The sequence below is a fragment of the Cyprinus carpio genome, chromosome A20 (genome assembly GCF_018340385.1).
Source record: "Cyprinus carpio isolate SPL01 chromosome A20, ASM1834038v1, whole genome shotgun sequence".
Classification (NCBI taxonomy): domain Eukaryota; kingdom Metazoa; phylum Chordata; class Actinopteri; order Cypriniformes; family Cyprinidae; genus Cyprinus; species Cyprinus carpio.
Window position 1 is genome coordinate 3256806 of NC_056591.1, and position 17025 is coordinate 3273830.

Here is a 17025-nt window from a genome sequence, read left to right on the forward strand (position 1 = left end):
AAATTACTAACAGTCATCAAGTGTAAAAAGAAATACACCTAGTTACATTTGTAAACTTCCAGTTAAAAGAACCAAACAACAAACATCATCACTATTTTATTAGTTTTTTTTCAAAAGACTGCACTTTGAGAGACATTACAGATAATTGTAATTTATTTGAAGAAAATAAATGTAAGAATACATACATTAATTACAGCCCAGAGATCACACAGTCCCGATAGGACATGTGAATTGGTGGATTTAATTTGCACGTCAAAAAATCATAACGTAGATGCTCCTTCTCTCCCAGCTGATCACACCTCAATACGTTCTTTAGCTGCCCAAAAATTGGCTTCATTTTGGGCTTCTTTTTTTTTTTTGTCCCCCCCCTTGTTTGTCTAGGGCTCTGCACTTGTTTCCTTATCCTTATCTCATGTCCCTATAGTTGCTATCTACCGGTCGTGTCTCACTTGTATTCTATCACACGGCAGGGCAGGGTTTATTGCCTTTGCTGCTCTTATACGCTAGAAGGTGATCTTGGTGCACTGGAAGTGTCCAAGCCCTCCCCCAACCGCCCTCTTGGTATAAGGAGGACTGATGTCAGTGTCCTTTCACTTGAAAAATTTAAATATGCTACTCGGGGCTCAAGCTGATAAATTTTATAAAAACTTGGAACCCTATTCTAAATTTGCATTCTTTTTGTAGACTACAAAACCATTTGCTGTTTTGTACTGAACTAAATGGTGAACCCAAACATTGTACCCAAATTTAGAAGCATTGAAAACAAATTGATCTGCTAATTGTCACACCGTTTGCACCCTGGGTGAAGCTGTAATCTGCTGATTGTCAGTTTGAATGTCTCATTGGTTGTTTTAGTCACATGGTCAACGGAAGTGATAACAAGAGGATGGTAACTATTGCTCTGTCTCTTTTTCAATTGCTGTCTTTTTTCTGGGCTGGCGATCTCTTTCTTTGCTCGGCCTCTGCACTCTTTCCCTCTATCTTTCTCTCTGTCTCTCTCTAACAGCATATTATACAATAAATATTATTTTTTGTGGATGACAATCTCTTGTGCCAGTTGATCTATAAAACTTGTATATGAGCCAGTTTCTATTTGTCTATTATAAACCCTGTATTGCCTATTTTCTTCTTATGCTAGAGCTTACATCTAATGTGTATCTTATATGTAATTTTTATGTAGTTGTACTTTTGAAATCAGGCATCAAAAAAATGATACACTATAGAAATAGAAAAATATATACAAATATTTAAGAAATATGGATTTTGATTTGGTTTGTGCTGTTTCAGTTTAAAAGACATCATTTCAGTCAGTACCTATGTTAAAAAAGAAAATATTGGCTGATGCTCATTAGCCGCTTTTCCACTGTCGGGCCAGTGCGAGCCAGGGCTTAAAATGGGCCGGGCGGAACTGATAGCCTCGGGCCAGTAGCATGAGGCCAAAATACCGTTGGGCCTGAAGCTCCGCTGCACCTCACTAAAACCCGCCCTTTACACGCCTCTCAGGAACAATGTCACGCAACCATTTCATTTCACCAAACAAAGTTATCAGAAAACTAATAAGAAATAAATCACTGGAACAGGCGGCAATCACACAAACGAACATGATAAAACACGCGGCCTTTGTTTGCATGCTTTGTTAAATATTTAAATTCAAAAGCATCAATGTTTTACTGTAGTGATTACATTGAGCATAATGAATTTAATTTATCAGGCTTAAAAATTTGTCACAGAAAATAAAGGTATTTCTATTTTATTTATTTCTTTTTAACGCTGAAGCATTATGAAAATAGCCTCCTGCTTATTTCAGTCGAGACTGTTTCTGTTTATTTTGTAGGTCACATAATCACACTTTAGAATGAATGATAATTCTCTCTATTTTTATAAAAGGTCCCGAACAAAAAAAACATTATTATATTTTTTATGAACATAGGCTACGTGGAGCTAAACTTTCGAGACGAGACTTATGACAGATAAAAATATGTTTACTACACGATTGTGCGAGAGAGAATAAGAAGCTGCCGTCTGATTTGTTTCAAAACGCTCACATTAACCATGTTTACTATGGTAACGTTAATACCTAGCGTGCATACCTAGCATGCATATTCTTTTGCAATCGCTTATAAAAGAATTCTGCCTTTTATGGTGATTATAATCCACATCAGATCGGATCGAGTTATTTCAAACACTCGCTGCTGACTGAAAGTGAGTTTTGAGCTCAATTTATTTTAAAAAAGTGTTTAATGCTGGTGTTATGGCTGTAGCTTGAAATGAAATGATCTGCGGCCGCTGACGCTCTGCAGACACGGAGAAACTCTGCCTTTCTTCATAACCACTCCTCTAGCCCCAGCTGACCCGCTTTGGCCCAAGGTTATCATCGGGCCAAAAAACCTGGCCGTTGGCCCCGAGGAAGCACCGACGAGGCACAATCAAGCCCCTGAGGTGACAGTGGAAACGCGACTGGCCCTGGCACGCACTAGCACGCCCGCTTTTGGCCCGACAGTGGAAACGCGCGGCTATTGATATGCTTAGAATATAGCTCATTGATATTACCAATACAATATACAGTAGTGCATCTTTTGTGATAATCTTTTGTTATAATCTGATTTTCTCTTTGCAGGACTACCTTGCTCACATTATAGACACAGGAGATCTTCCCATAAAGCCAGAACAGGTGTGTGCTCTGTTTGGAAACATTGAGGACATCTATGAATTTAACAGGTAAGAAATCATTAATTATTAGCTTGATTTGCCGACCAACGAAAACCGAAACCGTCACCAGTTATTTATTGATGTATGGAATGCATAGGTTTTTCAAAGAGAAGAATCTTAATTTTTAAACATTATGATGTTATTTTAATTTCTTATTTAATAACAATGGTGACTAAAAGCCTGTTTACACCAAGAATGATAGCTATAATGATAATTTTTTTAGCGCCCACACCAAAGGATGAAAACGTTCCTTTTACTCTTTTTGCATTTTTGTCACCCAAATGCAATAAATAAAAGTAAATGACAGGATATGAAAAGAATGATGACTAGCTGTCCCTGACGTATTTATGGATGAATAAAGTCCACACAAGATGTTTATGTCTTTGGTCTTCTCAAAGATGGACTCATCAACTCCCCTAATCTGGGTGGAATGACAGAAATCTTGTATCACAGTAAAAGCCATTTTTTTCACATAATAGTAAAAGGCATTTTGTGAATTTTTATGTGTTTTTTTTTAATTATTACAAATTCAATTTTTTTCAATTTTTATTTTTTTAAGGGCTCAAGCCACAAGGGGTGCAGGGCCTATTGTTCCCCAAAGGATTATTATTAGGGCCTGAGCGCCGATGGTGCTCCGTTTATTATTATTATTATTTATTATTATATTATTATTATTATAGGGCCTAAGGGAGTTGCTCAGTATTATTATTATTTAGAGATGAAATGGTATGAAAAATTTATTTTCATGATTAAGTTACCAAAATTTCTCCTCGTTTTCCCCAGTATTGTTAAAATGTGCTAGAAATTTTCAAAAGGTACTGACACATTAAATAGTTTCACAAAGTTTTATATTTTAAATTAGCTAACAACAAATAAAAAATTAAAAAACAATACATAACACTAAAACAATAACATTACTAATGATATCTGGATTTTAAATGACAACATGACTGACAACAGTTTATCTAATACATGTATGAAATATTCAAATAAAGCCTTGAAAAAGTGGTAAAAAATGGTAAACCTCACATTTCAGCCTTTAAATTGTCACGGAGACGAACCCCGGGATTCCCTCTGCTGGCCAGCAGAGGGAGACGTAACCTGAATACTGACACACACGCATCCACTCATTCATCTACCACTGACTACACTACATTTCCCACAAGCCCCGTCCTTGGACTCTGATCACCGTCACAGGTGCTCATCATCAGGACTTGTATATAAGCTGGACTATCAACTACAGCTCAACGCGAAGTCTTGATTTGCGTGTCTGTCATTTCTGAGCGTTATTACCCGTGTTTGATTTCCTGTGGCCGATCCTGTTTTGATATCCTTTCCGTACCTTTGCTGCCTACCTACCGACCCTTGCTTGTTACTGGAATTTTGATTCTCTGTTCTCCCTACGTTGTTGATATTGCTGGTATTGGACCATTGCCTGTACGACTACGAGTCTCTGCAATAAAGCCTGCATATGGATCCCATGTCGAGTTCTGGTTCATTACATATTGCCTGTACGACTACGAGTCTCTGCAATAAAGCCTGCATATGGATCCCATGTACATCTGAATCCACATGAGCTTGTTTTTCATCAATTGGTCAAATTTACAGCAGGTCATGCAAATATGTTCTGTTTTTTGGCCAGACAAAAACTGCACAGACTGAATGTAAATGATACAGTAGGTGGAACATCCAAAACGTTTACTTCTACCGCCGCTCGTACCGCCGTCCCGCAGCGTCTGCAAAGTGCATTTGCAGCTTTTGACCGCTGAGTGGCGCTTTAATCACAAGTTTTCAAACAAGCGCATCAAGCACATTTTCGCAAATAGACGTCATTTTTTGCCTTGCTGATGTGTTAACATTTGACGGCTGCAGTCAGGGAAAATAAAGAAAAAACACTATAGTAAAATATATTTAATATTCACAGATGAAAGTTTGGTAATTATGAAGTTATGTGCATTTATTAGAACGAATTCAAGCAGGATAAATGTCAAGCCTGTGCCTGAGCCTGGTGCTTATATTTTCTCTAAGCTGACACAGTATTACACCATATTTTAGATTCGACACATTTAATAGGTGTGCAGTATTATTTATATAATATGAATTACGTGTTATATTATTCAAAATAAATTGTGGTTTACTTTGCATCGTAGCAGTTAAAAAGTTGTGTAGCCTATTTTAGTGAGCTAGGCTACATGGATTTATATGCAAAATGTCAATATTTCTATATATTAGGCCTATATTTTAATTTATATTTTAAAATTCCTTTAATAAACAAACATGCATTTTTGTTTTTCGTTACCTGTCCTTTATTTTTACAGACAGACAACTTCTTGGGAAAAATAATTTGTCTGTACACTGATTAAGAACTTGTTGCGTGTTTTATAAATTATTTTCTTTATTTTAGTAAAATGTGAGGCACTGTATAATTTCGTTACCATTATTTAGGCCTAATTAAACAAAAACAAGAAACGAAATAAATTAAACCTGCACGATTTAGCTAAATCATTGAAATTCTAAAGAATGGACTGATTAATAAAACGTCCTCACTATTAAACTCAATTTCTCTCATTATAATCACCAAAGTGCAAATGATGTAAAAAAGAGCTTCGTTAAATAGACAATTTCAGTGATTTTAAAGGGAGCCGCCGTTACTTGTTTAAATAGAATTTAAGTAAAAAAAATAAAAAAATTGCAGCCGCATTTAAATGCAGGTGTGTAAAATGGTCTGCGTGCAAGATTTGCGCGGCGCGAGTGATGCTGAGGGCACGCGCAGCATTTATTCTTATTTGTTTTATCTTCATTACAAAATCTTGTTTGGTTTTATTTTGGATAATTGCATGTAAAAAATAATTTACGTTGTAATGCATATGCAAAATGTGAATAATTATTCATATTTTAAGTGTCATGTGCGAAAATTATTAATGCGCATGCAGGACAGGGAGGCGTCCCTCTCGATCACTTGAATTCTTTCCTGATAATGAATTAACTTAAAATTGTGGTGTCTCACATACATGAGAAATATATCTACAGAAAGCCTTGAAATGTCTTTTAAACGAATCAATTCAAGTTTAGCTCCACGAAAAGCATTATGTAATCTGTGAAGGTTGTATTTCTCTTTAAAGCCGCGTTGAGTGGAGAGAGTCAGCACTGTGAATTTCATCTTGCAGCCGACAAGAAAACATTTGTTTATTAATAAATAATTAAAATGCTGTCTCGTTTTTTTACAATTATTAGGCTGTTACTTTCTCCCTGTGCCTTTGGGGCAAACTTAATGCATGTGCTTGAGCGCTGGATATTTCCCTTATACGTATTATATTCTCATTATGGATTATAGATGTAAATTTTATATAAACCTGCGATTAGTTGAAATATGACAAAATGAACAACCTAGTAACTAGAAAAAGGCTCTACGTGGGAGGCAGACCTATTAAATAGTATCGAACTCTAGACATCTCTGTTAAAGTTTTTAAAGCATTTTATACGCGTTTGCATAAATTCTTCTTTCAGAACGGTCTGTAATGAAGATACCTTAACACTGATTTTTCCTCTGAAACACAAAAACGAAAATTGAAATAAAATTGATATTTTTTTTTTTTTTTTTTTCAGAGAATGGCCAACCCTTCTCTGCAAAATAAAAAAAAAAAAAAAAATATTAATAATAATAATAATAATGTCTCCAAAAACTCCAAAATGTTTTTGTCATGTCTGTAACGCATGTGTATTCCCAAATCTAAAAAAAGCCTATTAAAACATCATAGACGGATCATACTGGGGTGCGTTTCCCCAAACCATAGTTGCTAACTAAGTAAGCAACTTTGTTGGTTGCAATGCAATTTCCCATTGCCAACCAACTAAGTTTGCTAACAGGTTAGCAACTATGGTTTTTGGGAAAACGCACCCCGGATGTCTGGACCTGTTTGGGATTTAGAAAAACATAAAGAGATGGTTCAATATTTTGGTTATTAAAAGGCTACATTCTGTGAGAATTTCTATTTCATAGTCTAAAAAAAATATGGTTTAGACGAAAACAAAATAAAATAAAACGCAACAGCTTTGGCGAATGTATTTATTTATTTTTTTGAGTTAAGGCAACTTCCTCTGAAGTTATAATAACTAATAAACTATATTGCGCTATACATTAGTCAACATTTGAAGTGGATCATGAAAACCTTTCTTCAAAGTTGCCCTAAAACCAAAATGACGAGTCCTATTCTAAACCTGTTCTGCAAGTTTGATACCCTCAGAAGACACTGTGCATATGAAAGACCAAGAGATTCACCACATTTTATATCAACCCCCACAAGCTATACAGAACTACCCCAAACCACCAGCCCCCTCCAGCTGAACTGAACTCGGTCTGGTTTTTGGGCTGTGAGGAGCGGTGTGTTGTCATGTTTCTGGGCTGAAACATGCCTGCACCTCACAGCAGCACTACTCTTTTTTTATTCATTATTTTCCCGCAGCCCCTATTATTGTTTTCACAAGACCATAATAATAACAAATTATCAATTGATAATTAATCATTATTTTACGAAAACCATTGTTATTTGTGAACGTAGCGTTTGCCGAAGGCTTTAAGACCAAGCGGAATCCTCCATCAGCAGCAAATAAAAAAAAACCTGTGTTGGCTATTCCTAAACTTGGAGCTTCATTATATTGAATTACAAATGCAAACACCAGAAGCAAACTCTCAGTGTTCTTTCATGAAAAGTATGCATTTTTTTTTATTCACAGGCTATATGGTTGAAAAGGGAATATTTTAGTTGCAAAAACTTTAAGTGCCATTGTTTAAAAAAATGCTTTATTTGGCTGATGTTTTTCATAGACCTTCAGTTGTTATGCTTTTAAAATCCCATAACATTTTTGTAATTTCACAGTATTTTCACCTCCTAAATCGCTAACCTTTAAAGTCACAATTCTATAATGGTAAAATTTACTCAGTGGCACGATGGCACTTTAAAATACATTAAGTTTTTTTTTTTTTTTTTTTTTTTTTTTAGAATAATTGTAGCCTACATAAATAGGTGAAGCAAAAAAATATGAATAATATTTGGATTGTGCCCTTATTCTTTTTTCCCTTATTTTCTTAAAGAATAAACACTTTATTTTCTACAAGAATAAAACATGATAAATATTATTATTCATAGAAATAATTTAAGCAATTAAAACCTGATAACATATTATTAATTCATAGAAATAATTTAAGCATTTAAAAACCTTTTTTTAAAAACTTGAACTTCAATACTATTAAACTGACTTTAAAATCTCAAGGAGTTTATAAGTTAAAAGGGTAAAATGTCACAGTGTGCATGTTAAATAGCCTAAATGAACTTGTGTTAACCATATAATTAGAACTAACAATATAATTCGATTTTTTTTTAAATGAACAATTCCTGTATAAAATGGGTGACAGCAACCTTTTATATCAAACATTTTTAAATCGTCCCACAGCTGAGCAATGCTGCCAGGCGATATTGAGCGTGCGAAGTGAATGTGCATGCACAAAAGTCATTTTCAGATGCAATGAAAATAAAAAAAAAATCCCCCCAAAAAACCCGGGATAGCCTAGATTAGGCCCAGACTCTGTTCCTAAGTATATAATAATTATAATTAATACCCCACAGTAACAACAAATTTTAACCGATTAATCGCCTAGTTTTTTCGTTTGCTGCCTGTTATTTTATTTTATTTATTTATTTATTTTTTAAAACATCGGCTAAAAAATAAATTAAGTTTGTGAGAGGAAAAAAAAATATATAAGTCAGTATAAGTTGCATTTTTATTACATTCAGAAATAACGGCTTGGCCTAATAATGTTATAACTTGTGCCAACAGGATTTTTTAGTTCTCTTCACTTTACAACAAACTCTGGCTTTAAATTTAACAAATTTATCAGAACAGAACAATAATTACAAAATATATAATTCTAATGGATAAATAAATTGCAGTATATAATAATATAGGCTTAGCTATAAACAAACAAAAAATAAATAAATGAATAATAATTTAAAGCGAACCATAAGGTAAGGTGCTCTCATTCGGGAGAAATCCAAACGTTTCCATTATTCTGTGATGTTGGCTATTTCAAGCTTAACTATGTATTCAATTAGGAAAAATATTGGTTTTGTAGTTCACGCGCGTGTTTTTCAGTATCGACGAAACAAAAAAAAAAAAAAAACACATTTACACAAAAATATGCCAAAGTGGACGCGCTGCTCGCGCCTCGCGAATGGCACGGTGAACACTGTTTCCAATGAATGTGCGCGAGGCACCAGCGCGATCAACACAGCTGAAACAGAAAATACAAAATTTTTTGGTCACACAGTAAAGGCATTTAATTCAAAAAAATGCAAAGTGTTTCGCAGTCTTGAACAATCAAGAATAATAACAGAATTAATCATAATTATTGCTAAATGCTGGACCGTTCTCATTTCGATCTGCAAATGGAACCTGAAGGATTTTTTTTTAAACCAAGAATGAACCGAAATGAAAACATTTTGTTTTTTATCCGTATATATAGGCCTTATATTTAATGACTGTTTAATAACAATAGCAAGCATAAGATCCTTTGTGTAAAGGTCTTCTTTTAATTTTTGATGAGTAGACTGTAGCCTAAGACTATCCTACATTTTTGAAATGAAACTCACTGTACATTTCTTTTTTAATGTTTGTTTTTTTTTTTTTTTTTTTAATGATGGTACAATGTTATATCATAATGTTATTGTTGTTTTACCGTCCTCCTTTTATCTCATTTTACAGTACAATTACATTCAGTTTGCAATCCGTCCCTTGCGCCACCTGGCGGTAGTAGTTTCGCGAATGAATTAACCACGCGACTGTCTTGCAGTTAATGCCGCGGCCCCTGCGGCGGCGGTTACGCGCGGCGGTGGGTACCCATTTTGGTTTGTCTACCATCTGTAACTCTCTGTAAATCCACTCTCTGATATTAGTGGCGTTTATGGAACACTGAATTAGAGCTTTCCCCTTAACCTCTGTGGACAAAGAATTGTGATAAGAACACATCTTTATTAGGTATATTAGGTGGGGGCAGTCAGATGGTTAGAAGAGCTTTGACTCCTGAATCCATAGGTGGCAGGTTCAAGTCTCTTGGTCTGGGCAGGGAATTGTCAGTGGGGGGGGGGAGTGAATGACCAGCGCTCTCTTCCACCCTCAATATCACGACTGAGGTAAGACCCTGACCAAGGCACCGAACCCTCAACTGCTTTAGAACTGGGCGTGGCAAAACTGGGCTCGAATAGCGCTACCTATAAAAATTTCAATGAAGCGCCCCTCCTGCTATATTTCACATATGTGTATGAATTTCTGTACATCTATGTAATGTCATAATATCTACCAAAAACGTCTCTTGGAGCGAAGTCCTAAACACAACAGGAAGTCAGCCTCTATGATTTTTTGTGCAGTTTTGTCATTTTCAGGCCTCGTACTTTAACAAGTTCCTCCTAACAGTTTAATCAAATCATCTTTCAGATTTGGTGAGGCTACGTAATCATAAGGCCTTTGCAGTGCTAAATTGCGAAGATCTTGAGTTTTCGTAAGGACTAGTCCGGTTTTTTTTTTTTTTTACACTTTTTATAAATATCCAGGGTTTTGGGGCCCCTTAACATGCTCCAAATTGCTTGCAAAATTGCCACACACATGGCATCTGCGGGGGATCATTAGGACGGACCTGGGTGCCACAGGGCACCAAAGGGATCACAGTGGGCTCTAACACTACAGCGTTTCTTGAATGCATATCTCACTGCAGCATACTTGCATGTATGAAACTCGGGACGCATAATGGATCATATAGGCTTAGAGAGTCAATTCTTTATCTCTAGGGAGGAATATGAACTTATTTATCATGCCACTTTCAGCTTTACAACTTTGCAGATAGTTTACATTTCACATACAGCGACAGTAGGTGGCCAACCAGAGTGTGCTTTCTACTGCCACAAGTGCCGCCGACCCGCCGTGTCTACAAAGTGCATGTTTGCAGCTTTTTGACGCTGGAGTGTGGCGCTTTAACCACCAGTTATCAAAACAAACGCATTTCAAAGCACATTTTCGCAAATAGCCGCACCTTTGACCTCGCTGGGTGGTGGTGTTACATTTGATGGCTGCAGTCAGAGGAAAATGAAAGAAAAAACACGGTAGTTAAAATATTTAATATTCACAGAATGAAACTTTAGTAGCCCTACTTAATAAGTTACGGTTCGTTTCTTAGAACGAACAAAACAGAATAAAACACGCACATACTTTGTTAGCGTTACCTGTCATTTATTTTGACAGATAACTAACTTTGGGGAAAGATATCTGTCTGTACACTGATTAATTTTTTTTTGGCCTGTTTTCTAAAAAAAAAAATATTTTCTATTATTTTAGTTTAAAAACGTTGACTGGCACTGAATTAAATATATTCGCTCCCATTATTTAGCAAAACTTAAACAGAAATGAATAAAATTAAACCTGGCCACGAATGTCAAATAAAAATCATTGAAACTATGAAAAGAATGGACAGATTATAATAATGTCCCTCACAATTAAATTCAAGTTCTCTCATTATAACCCACAAGTTGCGGAAGAGATGTAAAACAGAGAGCTTCGATTAGTTGACAAATTCAGTGATTGTTAAGGGAGCCTTCTAAGCCTCTCTTGCTTTTCTACAATTAAGTAAAACTAAAAAAAAAAAAATTGCTATTGCATTTAAATGCAGGAGTGTATTCTATTTCTTAAAATATCAGAGTGCAAGATTTGTGTGGTGCACATGAAGATGAGTGCAAACGCACTCAATAATTAATTCTTATTTGTGTCTAATTAATTTTTCTTCAATTACAAAACTTTGTTTGGGTTTTATTTTGTATCATTGCTTGGAACCAAAATAAGTAACTTTGTAATACATGTGTAAAATGTGAAACTGCCAATCTTAGTTCGCAGTCTATAGCATTTTATAATTAATTTGGTACAATTAATAGCTAACTTAACCTGCGTTGTATCTTTTATTATTTAATTGTAAAACAAGATTTATTAAAACACATCCAAAATCAACGAGATTGGGCACGCCATACCCGCGGCATCGGTCGTGTATAGATCCATTTTTAAAACGTCAAATAGCATTTAATTTAGAGGTTATAACTGCCATCTGTCTCGACATTGTAGACCTTGTGAAGATTTATTTTTTAATGGTGCTGGGCCCATACTGTAACCGAAAACGAAATTGTGGATTTTTACTAGGCATAAAAAAAATTTTTGAAATAAAATTAAAAACAAAATAAAAATTTAATTTCGTTTAAAAATATCATAAGAAATTTTTTTTAAAAAAAAAATTAAAAAAATAAATTTTAATTCAAAATTATTCTAGTGCGTTTCGGTGTTGTGCAGCAAAATTAATTATTGCATCTGCGCATCATGGCATGACAGGGAAGCCACCCTCACGATCATTTTTTTTTCTTCGTTTTTACCCTTTTTTCCGCTGATAATGAAATAACTTAAAACTGGGGTGCCTTACACCATACATGAGAGTATATATCTACAGAAAGCTTGAAAGTGTTATCTTTTAAATGAAACCAATTCAAAATGAACTTTAGCAAATACTCCTCTGATTATGTGCATCCTGTGGAGATTGAGAGTCAGCACCGTGAATTTCAGCTTGCAACCGACAAGAAAACATTAGTTCTATTAATAAATAATGGAAATAATGTCTCCTTTTTCACAATTAGTAGCGTACTTGGCTACGTTGTGCTTTGTGGCAAACTTAATCGGCTGTTACTTGAGCGCTGAATATTATTACTGAGGCGCATTATGTAATTAGACTGGGGGGGGGGGTTAGTTTTAATATAAACGGGCGATTGAGTTGAAAAATGACCTTAAATTGATCGAACTACTTATTAACTAGAAAAATCTTATGTGGGGGGCAGAGACCTATGATAAACCCATCTAGACCAGTGGTTCCCAAACCTTTTTCAACTCGCGGGCCCCACACAACCAACACACATATGTTTGCGCGGCTCACATGCACAAAAAATTTAACTGCCCCCGCTATTGTTTGGTGTAATAACTTAGTAGTCAGAAGCTATGAATGTTAACTTTATTTATTGAATGAGCTAGGGCTGTGCGATATGGACAAAAAAAAAACAAACTATCGCAGATTTCTTTGAGGCATTTTTTGCGATTTCAATTTTATATCACAATTTTGACACATACGCAGATATGCTTTACAGGCATAAAATGCATTCAGGATGAATTTGACCACATATTTTTTCCAAAAGAAAAACCAATTAGAGCTGTTGCAACAAAGTTTTTGTAACGTCTCTAAGAACAGACATAAAGTCAAAAATAATCACTACAGTAAAGATGTAACACAATTTCTAGACTTATGGCCAAAAATCTATAACTAAATAAATTCCTGTGTCCAGGGACCTTTTTTTCTTTTTTGCCATAACATTGGTTAATAGAGGCTCATTAATTGTAAGTGGCTGGCCTCAGGTGTTGAAAATAGATTTTGTTATACATTTATACCAGGTTTCACATGTACTCTTCTCCCGTCTGCACAGTGCTTATATAGTATGTGTACTGCGGTGCAGAAGCAGCAGCGCGAGAGTGCATTATTGTAATGGGCGAAAGCACATTAAAATAATGCACGAGGGCCAAATCTTTCTGTTCGCGCATTGGCTGTTAGATCGGATGGCATACGCGGGAGGTCAGGGCCCCGGAAACATTCGTGCTATAAAAGCGCGATTTAGAAATCGCGGCACCGAACTCCCAAAAACGTGATTGTTATGACGATTTCTATTGCACAGTCCCTCGAATAAACTGGCAATGAACAGAAAATAACTCGGGCTTATTTAAATATATATAAATATATATATAAAAGCCACTTTTGAGCCGCGGCCCACAGGTTGAAAACCACTGCTCTAGACATCTCTGTTAAAGATTTTAAAGCATATTATACACGTTTGTATAAATTCTGCTTTCAGAACAGTCTGTAACAGAGAGATGCCTTAACACTGATTTTTCCTCTGAAACACAAAAAAATGACAAATTTAAATAAAATTTATATTTTATTGTTTTGAGAACGTTAACACCCTTCCCTACAATTTCCTGCATATATTGTCTGCTCTCTGGTTTGTGCATTGTAAATCACAAAAAATCTAAAATAGCCTATAAAACATGTTCATAGACGGATACTTTTCTGATGTCTGGACTCTGTTTGGGATTTAGAAAAACATAAAGAGATATATATTCAATATATTGGTAATCTATACATCCTGTGAGAATTTATATTTCAGGTTTTGAGTGCGTGCGCACATCAGTAACGCTGGATTCAGGTTTTGAGTGCGTGCGCAAATAATTAGGCCCTACATGATGTTCAGAGGACAGTTTTCTATTACTGCAATATATTTTTACATTTTTCTTGCCAAAATGATCCAGGGTTGCTGCCATTACAATTTAAAATTGAAAAATGTACAAAGCCAGCATAGGCTATACATTAAGAACAAAAGTTTTTCTCTTTTTCAGAGCGTGTGCTTCGACAGTTGCTTTGTCTCGCTCTCAGAAAGCGCCGCATCTATCTGAGATAAAACAAAAAAAATATAATATTGTATGTATAATCTTTAGGCTTGCAGTTGCAAAATAATTGCAAAAAGCCAAAAACACTTTGCCTAAAACTGCTCTGCAAGTTTGAAACCTAATCAGACATGTCATATGAAAGAGCAAGAGGTATTCCACCTTTATTTTGGCACCCCCAAACCTATACGAACTGCTACCCCCAACCCCCTCAGGTAATGAATTTCAGTCGCCTTACTGGTTGCTTAGGAAAAATGCTCCGCTCTAGTCTAAATATAAAAGGTATTAATATAAAACAGCGATAACTGCAGAAAACATTTGTATAATCATTGTTATATTCATTAATTGTATATATCTATATAAATTATAAAGCATCCACCTGGAACCCGGGGTTTGAAACGGTGTTGCTAATATTTGATAACTTAATAATTAACTAGATAAACGAATTCCTTCTCGAGGACAAAGCTCTTCCGTGCAGGGTTCTCATTCGCAAATAATAAAGGGTCACCGTTCAGTTTTAATCTGCAGATATTAGTTTTCCTATGATCGTGTTTAAAGTATAGATCATATATATATATCAGTATTATATATATATATATAGCCATATTGCAGATATATATATATATAGTATACTTTTTTGATTGTCATATAAAGGATGATACTGGACACTGTTACAATTTAAACATGTTGCTAATCCAAATACCAATAAACCAATCCAACAGTGGTGTTGCTTCTATGGGCATTGGGGATGTGGTCTGTGTCAAGACCAATATCTGAAAGGGGTCGGTCTGCGTATTTCACAATCTGTCAGTTAATGGGATTGTCAAGCACAACCATTTCTAGGGAATACAAAAGAATGGGTGAAAAGGGAGAAAACATCAGGTATGCGGCAGTCCGGTGGGGAAAATGCCTTGTTGATGCTAGAGGTCAGGAGGAGAATAGGCCCTGACCTGATTTAAGCAATAGAAAGATGAACTTTGACTGAAATAACCACCTCGCTACAACCAGAGGTATTGTGCAGCAAAGCATTTGGTGGAAGCAAACAACATGCAAACCTTGAAGGCGGATGGGCTTACAACGCAGAAGGCCCCACCGGGTACCACTCTCGCCACTATCTCCACACAAATTAGGCAAAAGAGGCTACAATTTGAACGAGGGCTGCACCAAAAGGATTGGACATTTAAGACTGGAAAAATGTTCCTGGTTCTGATGAGTCGTCTGTTCTGTTGAGACATTCAGATGGTATAGTCAGACTTGGGCGTAAACAGAATGAGAACATGGATCCATCATCACTTGTTTTACCGGAGCTGGGTGGGCAGGGGGGGGGGGGTGCTGCTTGGGTGTGTGTGGTGTAGGATGGTGTGGGGGATATTTTCCTAGGCACACGTTAGGCCCCTTAATTGCCGTTGGGCATGCGTTAAAAATGCCCCACGCCTAGCCTGAGCATTGTTTTCTGACCATGGTCCCATCTCTTTATGACCACCATGTACCCACCCACTGAGTGGCTACTTTCAGCATGATAATGCCACCATGTCACAAAGTTGCGAATCATTTTCAAATTGGTTTTTCTTGAACAGACAATGAGTTCACTGTACTAAAATGGCCCCCACGGGTCACCAATATCAACCCATATAGCATCTTTGTTTAGGATGTGGTTGGAACGGGAGCTTCGTGCCCTGGGTGCAATCCCACAAATCTCCATCAACGGCAAGATGCTATCCTATCAATTATGGGCCAACATTTCTAAAGAATGCTTTCAGCACCTGTCTTGAAATCAATGCCGACTTAGAATTAAGGGCAGTTGCTTAACGCTTTGCAGGAATAGGACTGCTTTGCGTCCCATTTCTTATCTAATTACAGGCTTGTAGTTGCTCAACTGCCTTAGGTCTTCTTTTGTGTTGCCATCTCTCCTCTTTATTATGGCGGCAAATGTTTGCCTATGGGTGAAAGATCTGGACGCAGGCTGGCCTATTTCCAAAGTAGCCCGGAGCCTTCTTCTACGCAGCCATGATGTTGTTAATTGACTGCAGTATGTGATCGGGCAAATTGTCATGTTGGAGACAAATGCAGGTTCTTCCCTGAAAGTGACGCATCTCAAAAAAGTAGCATTTTATCATGAAAAGGGTTTCTCTAAACGGAGCTATATTAACCTAATCATCTGAATCCCAACTAATTTACGCAAAAACACACCTGCAAAAGATTCCTGAGGCTTTAAAAACGCCCAGCCTGGTTCATGTACTCAGAACGCGCAATCATTGGGTAAAGACTTGCCCGACCTGACTGCTGTCCCAGAAGGCCCATCATTGACACCCGCAAGCGAGAGGGTTAAGACACAGAAAGGACAATTTCTGAATGAAATAGGCGTCCCAGAGTGCTGTATCAAGGCCACCTCAGTGGGAAGTCTGTGGGACGGAAAAAGTGTGGCAAAAAACGCTGCACAACGAGAAGAGGTGACCGGACCCTGAGGAAGGAAGGAAAGATTGTGGAGAAGACGGGAACCGTTGCAGACCTGGAGGGACCTGCGGGAAGCAGTGGAGTCTGGAAGTAGAAACATACAGATCCACCGTGAACAGGGTGTGCAGGGAAATGGGTAAGGTGCCGCATTCCCCAGGGCAAGCCACTTTTGAACACAGAAACACGACAAAAGCGCCTGTTGCTCCGTGGTTCAAAGTACTTTTTTCGTATGAAAGCAAATTTGCATGCATTCGGAAATCAAGGTGTCGGAGTTGGCGGAAGACTGGGAGAGTCTGGAAG

At 36.6% G+C, this 17025-nt stretch overlaps 1 protein-coding gene across 1 annotated transcript in view; it reads left to right on the plus strand.

Annotated features, from left to right (window-relative positions):
- The first annotated feature begins 859 nt into the window (after positions 1-859).
- LOC109112866 (pleckstrin homology domain-containing family G member 3-like) overlaps positions 860-17025 on the plus strand; it is a 54852-nt gene continuing 38686 nt past the window's right edge. The window contains exons 1-2 of the mRNA XM_042777215.1: positions 860-889; positions 2537-2718. Coding sequence (XP_042633149.1) covers positions 860-889; positions 2537-2718 — 212 coding nt within the window. The remainder of the gene's footprint in view (positions 890-2536; positions 2719-17025) is intronic.